At 34.2% G+C, this 11,126-nt stretch overlaps 1 protein-coding gene across 1 annotated transcript; it reads left to right on the top strand.

Annotated features, from left to right (window-relative positions):
- Window positions 1–723: 723 nt before the first annotated feature.
- LOC145047713 (calcium-dependent protein kinase 13) lies at window positions 724–4,236 on the top strand. Its single transcript, XM_078996052.1, has 7 exons — window positions 724–1,664; window positions 2,472–2,615; window positions 2,783–2,935; window positions 3,060–3,175; window positions 3,327–3,494; window positions 3,570–3,800; window positions 3,900–4,236. Exons 1-7 carry the CDS (start codon window positions 1,028–1,030, stop codon window positions 4,047–4,049), a joined length of 1,599 nt encoding a protein of 532 aa, XP_078852178.1. The 5' UTR covers window positions 724–1,027; the 3' UTR covers window positions 4,050–4,236.
- The last annotated feature ends 6,890 nt before the right edge of the window (window positions 4,237–11,126 follow it).

Here is an 11,126-nt window from a genome sequence, read left to right as displayed (position 1 = left end):
TTAGAGATTAAATATGTAAGTTACCCCAAACCATAGAAATGATGTTTTTTGAACAGAACATGTACTTTGTTGGTGTTTTTTAAATATATGTTTTAGTTTGATAATATTTTTTGAACATACAATACTCGAATGGTTTTTTTTAACAAATTTGAAACTTCCCTAATCTTTTTAAGTCATTTTACCATAAGTAAAATACTTGGTTACGAAAAATAATAAAAATAATAAAGAAGTATTTAACCCTTTTCCAAATACTCTAAAAATAATATTATGGAAAATGACAACTCTGCTTTTAAACTTGATTATTCGAACGTTAAAAGAGACAACGCATGGCATCTTTCATCCCGAACTCTCCTTCTCTCTCACATATGCACCACTTTTCCTTCTCTGCCCTTGGCATCTTTTGTTGAATGTTAAAAGGGTTAAAAAAAAAGGTATTCAATATCATTTTAAATTATTCCGTAAGCAATTTTTAAATACATATAAAAATTTGACACCTTATACTAAAAACGTTCCTTTTACGGAATTGATAATCATTTATATAATTTTTTTTAATATGATTACTTATTAAATGTACCATATCATTTTTATTTTTGTTTAGGATAATTTTTTTTTTGTAATCAATTTTATTTAACAAAACTAATTTTTTAATTTTTTTTTTTTTTTTTTGAAGTTTTGGTAGAAATTTTGTTTACCGATGGCCCCATCCTTCTTCATATGCTCCGTCCGGTTCCGACCCTTCCTTTCCAGTTCTAGCCGACGAAGCACACCCCCACTCTATTTCTCTCTCTTCGACAGAAGCTCTCTCTCACACACACTCACACACTACACTCTGCTATTCGCCCAGCTGCTTCGACTTTCTCTCTCTACCTAGCGTTCTATCTACAGGCCACACTTCCATTACTGTAGGAATATGGCTTTTCGATTTTGACTGGTATTATGATGTGAAACCCTAGCTTTGGCAAGCTACGGTTAGGGTTTGCATATTTGAAGTTCTAGCTCGATTTTGTTTAAGAATCTCTGGATTTAGATGGGGAATTGTTGCAGATCTCCAGCGGCTGTTGCCAGGGAAGATGTGAAGTCTTCAAACTACTCTGGTCATGACCATAACAACAGGAAGGACAAGGCTAACGCCGGGAACGGTAAGAAGGCGTCGATCGCTGTCCTCACTGATGTGTCGAAGGAAAATATTGAAGAGAAGTATATGTTGGATAGGGAACTTGGACGCGGAGAATTTGGAGTGACTTACTTGTGTATAGATCGAAGCTCGAGGGAATTGTTGGCCTGTAAGTCGATTTCGAAGCGGAAGCTACGGACGGCTGTGGATGTTGATGATGTGAGGAGAGAAGTGGCGATCATGAAACATTTGCCGGAGAACTCGAGTATTGTGACATTGAGAGAAGCTTGTGAGGACGAGAATGCGGTGCATTTGGTGATGGAGCTGTGTGAGGGAGGCGAGCTTTTTGATCGGATTGTTGCGCGTGGACATTACACGGAGCGTGCAGCTGCGGCAGTGACTAGGACGATTGTGGAAGTTGTGCAGCTGTGTCATAAGCATGGAGTCATTCATCGAGACTTGAAACCAGAAAATTTCTTGTTTGCAAACAAGAAGGAGAATTCGCCCCTCAAAGCTATTGATTTTGGCCTGTCTATCTTCTTCAAGCCAGGTGAATGATTTTCAGAAATGCCTGAACTAATATAACTTATCGCAGCCAAATGTGAAGACCAATACATTGTATAATTGGTTTTATGGATTTAGAACACGATTCATCTTTTTCCACTTAAGAATGTTAATATAAACTCTCTCATAAATCAAGTTATGGAAACTCAGCCAAACATGGTATTGTATGGTTAATATGTTCCCTCTATTTAAATAATGAATGTACGAGATAACAAGAACAATAACAACTTCTATCAGAAACTAATCTGGATATACTGAAAATGATATTATATTATCTTTTGCCTAATTTTAACATTTTATAGCTTTCTGCACCTTTGCCATTCTGATTTTGGGTATTTATTTTTTCTGTTTGCAACTTGAAATAACTCATCAAGGTCTCCTTCACTTACCTCACCATTTCCTATAAACGACTTGTCAAAACTCAAGATTCAAAATAATCTCTTAACTGATCTATTATCACATCATCTTTGTCTAATGTATATCTTCACATGTCTTACATTTAGCTTTTCTTAGAGCCTTCTTAGCTTCACTTTTGGCTAGTTTATTACTTCCAGATGTTCTTTACTCAATACTTTGGCAATGTGTAATCTCAATCATTTTATGGTAGGTTATGGCAAATCCTTATATGATTCCTTTAGACATCTCATAAGAAAAAACTGATGGTCATTACTATTAGCCCTTAGGAAATATGAGTGAAAATGACATTTGGTGCTCCTGGAAAGAGTTTGGTATTTAGTACAATAGTCAAAAACCACATCAATCCAACAGTAATTTATATAATATATATATACAGGTGAGAGGTTCTCTGAAATTGTTGGAAGCCCTTATTACATGGCTCCTGAGGTGCTTAAGCGTAACTATGGACCAGAGATTGATATATGGAGTGCAGGTGTCATTCTTTACATATTACTATGTGGTGTACCTCCATTTTGGGCAGGTAATTTCTTTTCCTTCCCTATAGTAGCATTGCAACTTTTAAAAGACACGAATGCCCTTCTCAATTCTCATCCTCATCATAAAGAAATTGTAAATCTGTTACATTGCTATCAATCTTTTTATCATTCAAGTTAATTTTTTATTTTTTATTTTTTTGTGTTAATGTAGAGTCAGAACAAGGGGTTGCACAGGCGATTCTTCGTGGGGTAATAGATTTCAAACGTGAACCATGGCCAAGTGTTTCTGAAGGTGCCAAGAGTCTTGTAAAGCAAATGTTAGAGCCTGATCCAAAATTACGCCTTACAGCTAAACAAGTGCTTGGTATGCTTCTTCTTATTCTTATATAATTGTGTGTGTGTGTGTGTGTGTGTGTGTTATTTTAAACTAACACCAAATTAAATTAAAAAAGTAAAAGAAATTAAACATTGGTTTGTGTTATTGATAGAACATCCTTGGCTGACAAATGCTAAAAAGGCTCCAAATGTTCCCCTTGGTGATGTTGTCAAGGCAAGATTAAAGCAGTTCTCATTAATGAATCGCTTCAAGAGAAAGGCTCTTCGTGTTAGTTTCCTATTTTCTCCTTCTCTCTTTCTCTTTTTTCCTTAATGCAAGAAATAAAAACATACTTTCATTATTATCCTACTTTCATATCTTCAAATACGAAGCAACCATTAACCTGTATTTGTATTTGTATGTGTGATAATTGATATAGGTTATAGCTGATTTCTTATCCAATGAAGAAGTGGAAGACATCAAAGAAATGTTCAAAAAAATCGACACGGATGATGATGGTATCGTTACAATCCAAGAACTAAAAACCGGACTACAAAAATACAACACACAGCTCGCAGAGTCTGAAGTCCAGCTTCTTATCGAAGCTGTAAGTCTTTGATGCCTTAAAAGATTCCAACTCCCAGATGTTGATTTCAGTCCATAAATTGTTTATTGTTCTCAGGTAGACACAAATGGAAAAGGGACATTGGATTATGGTGAATTTGTTGCCATTTCACTCCACCTCAAAAAAATGGCAAACGATGAACATCTACACAAGGCCTTTTCTTATTTTGATAAAGATGGAAACGGTTTCATAGAGCCTCAAGAGCTTCACGATGCTTTGATGGAAGACGGTGATGCCGATGGTGCAAATGTCGCAAATGATATCTTCCAAGAAGTCGACACAGATAAGGTACAGTCAGTGCCAGTCAAACACAGTACAGTCTGTTCTGTTATTGGTTATTGATGTGCTGACATTTTGATTTAATTTAATTTAATTTATGATATGTAGGATGGGAAAATTAGTTATGAGGAATTTGCTGCGATGATGAAAACGGGAACCGATTGGAGAAAGGCTTCGCGGCATTACTCGAGAGGGAGATTTAACAGTTTGAGTGTCAAGTTGATGAAAGATGGTTCTATTAACTTGGGGAATGAATAATGAGTAAAAACAAAACATTTGAGTTGATGATTCTATATTGTAATTATGGGTTTGTGTTTGGTTAGATGTGCTCGATTGTTGCCAATTACAAGGATGTTTGGGTAGTAGGGTGTGTATGATTCTGGCTCGTGTTTTCGGGGACTTTTGCTATAAAAGATTTGTTAGGCGCTTTTTATGTCTTTTTTCACATTCGGCTTTTGCATTCATGTTTGTTTATAATTAGAAAACATAAATCTATCTCAAAACTTTGTTAAATAACTGGAAATTGAAAACCTGTAAAACACCATTTTGTGTTTTTGTGTTTAACATGAAACAACATGAAAAGTCAGGAAAACCTGATTTTTTTGTAACTTTTCTGAAAGGATTTTTGGTTATTCAAAAGTTAAGCCAAACACTCCCTAAGATTGTAAAAGTTAGCACCTTAATGATCTGAGTATAAATGCTAATATGTTAGTTTTAAAAATTATGCTCTAAATATTAAATAATCCAATACTAAAACGTATTAGCTTTTATTAACAACTTAATGATTGAGTATAAAAAAAAGTTAGAAATTTGCTGACAAAAAGGATTACAATGAAATGCCGATAAGATGATGTTTTTTTTTAATTAATCCACCCACGACACTTTAATATTCCTATTACTATTAATAAACCATACATAAGAATGATCAACTATCAAATAAATTAAAAACTCTTTTGATCACTAAAAACATTATTGTTTCTTGAATCTCAACTGAAAATGTGAAAATATTTCAACACTTTAGTAAGAGGCATATGCAAGGTTAGCTTATCGGTCAACGCAAGTTGCAAAGCTATCCATATGAACCAATCCTGAAATCAGTTTAGAATAGTTTAGACTGTACGTAAGAACAGGACAACCTACTAAGCAACCCAAGCTTCTCACTACCTTTAACTACACTCTCTTACAAATAATGTCCACAGCAATGTCGAATATTAATAAAAATGTAAAATCCATATCTTGTATGCTTCTTTTAAAATCTTCCATTTTCTTTATAAAACATAACATACCTTATAATAGTACTTTCAAAATGTTAATTGCATATTCAGATATAATACTTTCAAAATGTTAATTCCATATTAAGATATAATACTTTTAATTGTAATGATTTCTTGCCTATTTTCTAGATATTACAATTACTTCCCCTTATAACGGTTATGTCGTTAAAATCATCGATTTCTCAATAAGATGATGATTCCTTTATACCGGGTTCCATTTTTTATGAACAAAATCAATCATTTTGTTACAACAACTTCGTTTTAATTTGAAATTTATTTAGTTTCTCTGACTCAAAATTTGTCCTTATCTACCTTTATTTCATTGAGCGGCGTAGTATTGTAATTATGGATTTACATTCTTTAGTTTTCCCTATTTGTCATAGCTCCGTCGAAGCTATTCATCATATTTTTGTTTCTTGTCCGACAAAGTCGATGATTTAGAAACTTATTAGAATTTGGTGGGGTGGTCTTTGTCATATCAATTACTTTATCGATTATATGCTATGTTGGATGGATAATTTCAACTTGAATGCAGGGTGAAGAAAACAATTTGATGTGATGATAATTATAACGTTTTAGATGATTTGGATCTTTGGTAACAACATTTTTTATGGAACGGTCAAGCCTAAAAAAACAGACATCTTTGATAATATCTTCTCGAGCCTTTTTTTTTTTTTTTTTGGATTTGTAATCATGTAACACTCAGCCAAATCAGGTAATTTCCTTCATGAATCAAAATGTAATCTGTTGCAAAAATGGTCCCTATGTCGAGCGTACTTGGGGCGTAGATCATTAAAAGGTGACACTGGTGCCTTTGAGTATGCAGGGCGTACATAAGGAGTACGCATGACGTACTCAGTTGATGAGAAAACTCTAATATTAAGGGTTTGAACCCTATTTAAACAATATTAACTCCCACAAACCCTTCCAACTTCAGCATCCATCCTCCCAAACGACCACTTGTAAATCCTAATATTAATTTGAGAGTTTTGATTGACTTTGAGGGACGACATGTGGTAGTTCGAATCCCAAGTGGGAAGAACTGACTATTTATGGCGAATGCACCAGTTTTTTTTTTTTTTTTTTTTTTTTTTTTTTTTTTTTTTTTTTTTGCTGTCAGGGCTTAACAGTATCTTCAGCATGGATGTATGAGTTACCTCGCTTATGTTCTAGACACTCGAGGAGTTTCGGTTTCAGATGTGCCCGTAGTAAGAGAGTTTCCAGATGTATTCCTAGAGGATTTACCCGACGTTCCTCCTGCGAGGCAAGTGGAGTTCAGGATCGATCTAATACTAGTGCAACACCGATTTCCAAGTCGTCGTATCGTCTCGTACCACCAGAGATGCAGGAGTTTTCCTCTCAGCTTCAGGAACTGTTAGACAAGCAGTTTATCAGACCAATCAGTTCACCCTAAGGAGCACTGATCTTGTTTGTGAAGAAGAATGATGGGTATCATCTCATGTGTTTAGATTATCATGAGATGAACAAGTTAACGATGAAGAACTGTTACCCACTTCCACGAATTGATGATATTTTTGATCAGCTGCAGGGTGCATCTTGGTTCACCAAGATCGATTTGAGGTCAGGGTATCATCGGATGAGGGTTAGAGAGGAGGACGTGGAAAAGACAACATTCCAAACTTGTTATGGTCATTACGAGTTCGTGGTGATGCCGTTTGGGCTCACCAACACATCGACGACATTTATGGATTTGATGAATCAGGTATGCAGGCCAATGCTTGATCGTTACATCATTGTTTTTATTGATAATATCCTGGTCTATTCCAAGACCACGGAGCAACTTGAGGAGCACCTTTGAGAGCTACTAAGATTATTGAGGAGGGAGAGCCATTATGCCAAGTTCTCGAAGTGTGAGTTTTGGTTACGGGAGGTCCAATTCTTGGGACACCTCGTTAACCAGGACATGATTCTAGTCGATCCGGCGAAGATAGAGACATTTACGTAGTCGAAGGTCCCGAAGTCCCCTTCAGAGATCAGGAGTTTTCTGGGTTTGGCCAATTATTATCAGAGGTTTATTCAGGATTTCTCTAAGATTGTTATACCTCTCACTCATTTGACGAGGAAGGGCTTGGATTTTCGTTGGGGCCCCAAGCAGCAGGCTGCATTCGAGACATCGAGACAAATTATGTGAGTCCCCGGTATTCACCCTTTCGAAGGGCGTGGAGGATTTTGTTGGGTATTGTGATGCTTCTATAACTGGTTTGAGGGCGGTACTCATGCAGTGAGTGAGGGTTATTGCGTATGCTTCTAGACAACTAAAGCCACATGAGGTTTGGTATCCGACAGATGATTTGGAGTTGGGGGCGGTGGTGTTTGCCCTCGATATTTGGTGACATTATCTATATTGGATCCGTTGTACCATCTACTCGGATCACAAGAGTGTAACATGTTATACCCAAACCACGATGACGAAAATGTCTGGGGGTGGATGACTTCATGAATCGTATCACAACGATATGTATAATAGTCATCAAAGAAAAACACAACCATCATATTTATAATTGAAAGAGTAACATTGTTGTAAGAGTTGTATGTTTCAAAACCAATTAAAATATGATGATGAAAATATTTGTTTGAGGCCTTAGCGTCCCATCCTTAAAAGCTTGTAGTTACATTCTTTAATGATTTCTTAAGAATACAAGTAGTTTTGAAAAGTGTCAACAATTAAGTTGGTGAGTTCATAAGAGTTTGTATGAAGAATTGTAAGCATTTCCTTGTAAAATGATAGTGTTCATTTCCATAAAATCCAATATATTCCTTGAAAATGAGTTGTAGTCTTAGAAACCCTAAGACCGAAATGAATAAGTATTTCTATACTTAAAAGTATTATGTAGTTTTAATCTATATAAAACCATTTGAATGTATGTTTCCTCGTAAACTAAACGTATCGTTGATTCCCCATGTGAGTTATTGTAACCGTGCTAAAACATAGATGACATGTTACAACGTTCTTTAGGTGTCAAAATGTTAGACATTTGTCACCCAAAACCTGTCGGACTACCTGTAGCAAGCAGTTTAGGTGCAAGATTGTCAGTACTATATATATATATATATATATATATACACACACACACACACACACACACACACACAAGTATCACACTCTTTTACAGGAGATTCTGGTTATAATACAAGACTTTTGTAAGTACTCTGGTAGGTACGATGACGACTTTGTCTCACAAAAATTGATTCAACGCGTTTACGTTTTCATGTAATGAAAACATTTGTATGTATACTTATCACTTTTCCATGATAATAAAATAATATAAATTAATTATATACATCTTTATATAATTATTCGTCTTGTTCGAAAATGTTACAATAGCGTTAATATCCCATAAACTATACCTATTATAGTTTATTATAATATTTCATTTGTACATATATATATACACACATATATATAGAGGCTAACATGCTTAGATATTCATAAATATCAATTATTTTACATCTAACACCAATAAGTGAATCTTTAGTATGAAAATGTCAAATTTTCTAGTTTTGACTTTTTACGTCACAAAATGGTAAATAGTGGAATATAAACTATGTGAAACTTATTTTTATTTTTTTGTGATATTTAAATCAAGTTAACTTTATATGTTTAAAACAACATATTTTTGTTCAAAACACACAAAAATGGTACCATGACCTAGTTATGACCATTTTGTGGTTAGAAAACTCTCTTTTACATAAAATGATAGATTTTTAAGTTTTCTTTTTATAAAACTAAATCTTTGGTATTTTTAACTAGTTTCAATACACATGTTCCAAATAACATAAATTGGTTTATAACCCACAAAAATGGTGTTATAACTTGGTTATAACCAGTTTTACTAGAAAAGTCATATAATATTCATAAAAACCCTATTTTTATAGTTTTGTGTTTATAATTTTTTCTAGAAAAACATATAGAATGTTTATACTTGTTTTTCATAGTTTTGTATTTTAAATAAAATTTTACATCTAAATATTCATAATGCTAGGTAATAATATTATTTCATGTATATAACACTTCTACACAACATATAAGTAAACATGCATTACAACTTGTACACTTATACAAGTTTACTTGTATTCTCCCCCTTAAAACTTGGTTAAAATGAAAATGAGGGGTATGAAATCACCTTATGTGTGTTTTCTTGGTGGAAAAAGGTTGTAGATGGAAAGATTCAAGTTAAAAACTCATGAGGATTTGAAGATCCTATGGAATATAACACATGATAATGTGTCTAAATGGATTGAAACTAGTTTATAAGTGTAAAGAATCACTAGATTATGAAAGAAATACTTACCAAAAATTCAAGAACCAAGTTGGAAGAATTTAGCTATGGAAGATGACAACTTTTTATTGGATAAGAAGATGAAAATGAAAAAAATGATGACGATGAAGGGCCTTTCAGCCGAGATTAAAATAGAGAGGGGGAAAAGGGTGGGGTGGGTAGGGGGTATGGGGAGATAAGGATCAGAATAATTGTTTGTTACCCTAAGGTTAGTGCAGATGTTTATTTATGATGGAGGTACATCCTTGTAAGTAGTGATTTTTATATTAAAAAAAAAAGTAAAACTTTTATAACACTTGGCATCTTTTATAAAAATGATGGTGTATTTATAAAAAAATGGTATAAAGGATGTATAAATATTTAATTTGAATTATAAAAATTAAAATTATTATAACAAACATTATTATCAAAATAATAATACATTACCATAAAGTTAGGTTGAATTTCTAAGTTCGTTTCATTAAAAATTGGGTGTTTAGCCGGGTATAGAATTTGTCGCATTTGGTGATGAATTCACCAAAAAGTTGTGTTTGTAGCCTTTGCTATGTAGTATAAGATTTATGCATTCCACTACACTGAGTAATGAATAATATTTATACTCAAATATTATGTGATTAAATTATCGAATTGTTGTTTTACCAACCTAATTTAGGGTTTATTCAATAATTACCAATAAGAGAGGTATTTTGTTTTATAAATTGTCAATAGAATACTAGAAGTATTAGGAAATGACTCATTTATCCTAAAATTCTAATACGAGTTAAGTTGATCGGGTTGAATTTTATTGACTCTGTTTGACCAAACTTGAAGGTTGTCTCTTAACATCCTAGAACTCAGGGCAAAAATTTCTACTTTTAAATCAAGTAAAATATTTTTTTTTTTCAGATATCATCCGAATCAAAACCATTCAATTACAAAACATTGTTCTAAAAAATAGAAACCATCTATCAGAGTGTCCCCAAATCAGTATCATCAAAACCAAACGGATGTGCATGATCACGTATTCGCCTTGTCCCGACCATCTGAAGTACCTAAAACATAAAACTAGAACTGTAAGCATGAAGCCTAGTGAGTTCCCCTAAGGTGCCATCATATAAACAGATAAAATATACGATCATACATGTGGGGTCAACAACCTCCCAGTTGGATTGCCATGGCCCACAACCTCTCGGTTGGATTGCCCTAAATATCACATTTTGGGTCCAAAACCTCCCGAAAGGATTACCCTGGCCCATAACCTCCCGGTGCAATTGCCATACATATCGCATACTGGGTCTACAACCTCCCGATTGGCTTACCTTATCCCAAAACCTACCGGTTGGATTGCCATATATATATATATATATATATCATACTAGGTCCACCACCTCTCGGTTGGATTACCCTGATCCATAACCTCCCAGTTGGATTGCCCCGAGTTTTTCGAATGGCAGCACACTCTCAACCCAACCAAACTATGTCCACATAAGTATCAAATAAGCATATGACCAGTCAACAGACAAACAGGCAGATCTACAGATCATTACAGCACAACACCATCCTATATACTAGGATATCAATCTAACATATCACTACAACATAACAACATCCTATATATCAAGATACATAACCAAGTGGTCAAACATTGGTGCCTTCGACCCACAGTATAGTGAGTAAGACTCACCTCTCAGTTAGAAAACATCATTGAACATGACACTACTCCGAATATCAGCTCTACTGGTCACCTATTCATGGGAACATGACCAAACTTAACTTATAAT

This window comes from Lactuca saligna, chromosome 5 (genome assembly GCF_052625555.1).
Source record: "Lactuca saligna cultivar CGN05327 chromosome 5, ASM5262555v1, whole genome shotgun sequence".
Lineage (NCBI taxonomy): Eukaryota > Viridiplantae > Streptophyta > Magnoliopsida > Asterales > Asteraceae > Lactuca > Lactuca saligna.
The sequence above is the reverse complement of the archived record's forward strand: the minus strand, read 5'-3'. Positions and strand labels throughout refer to the sequence as shown.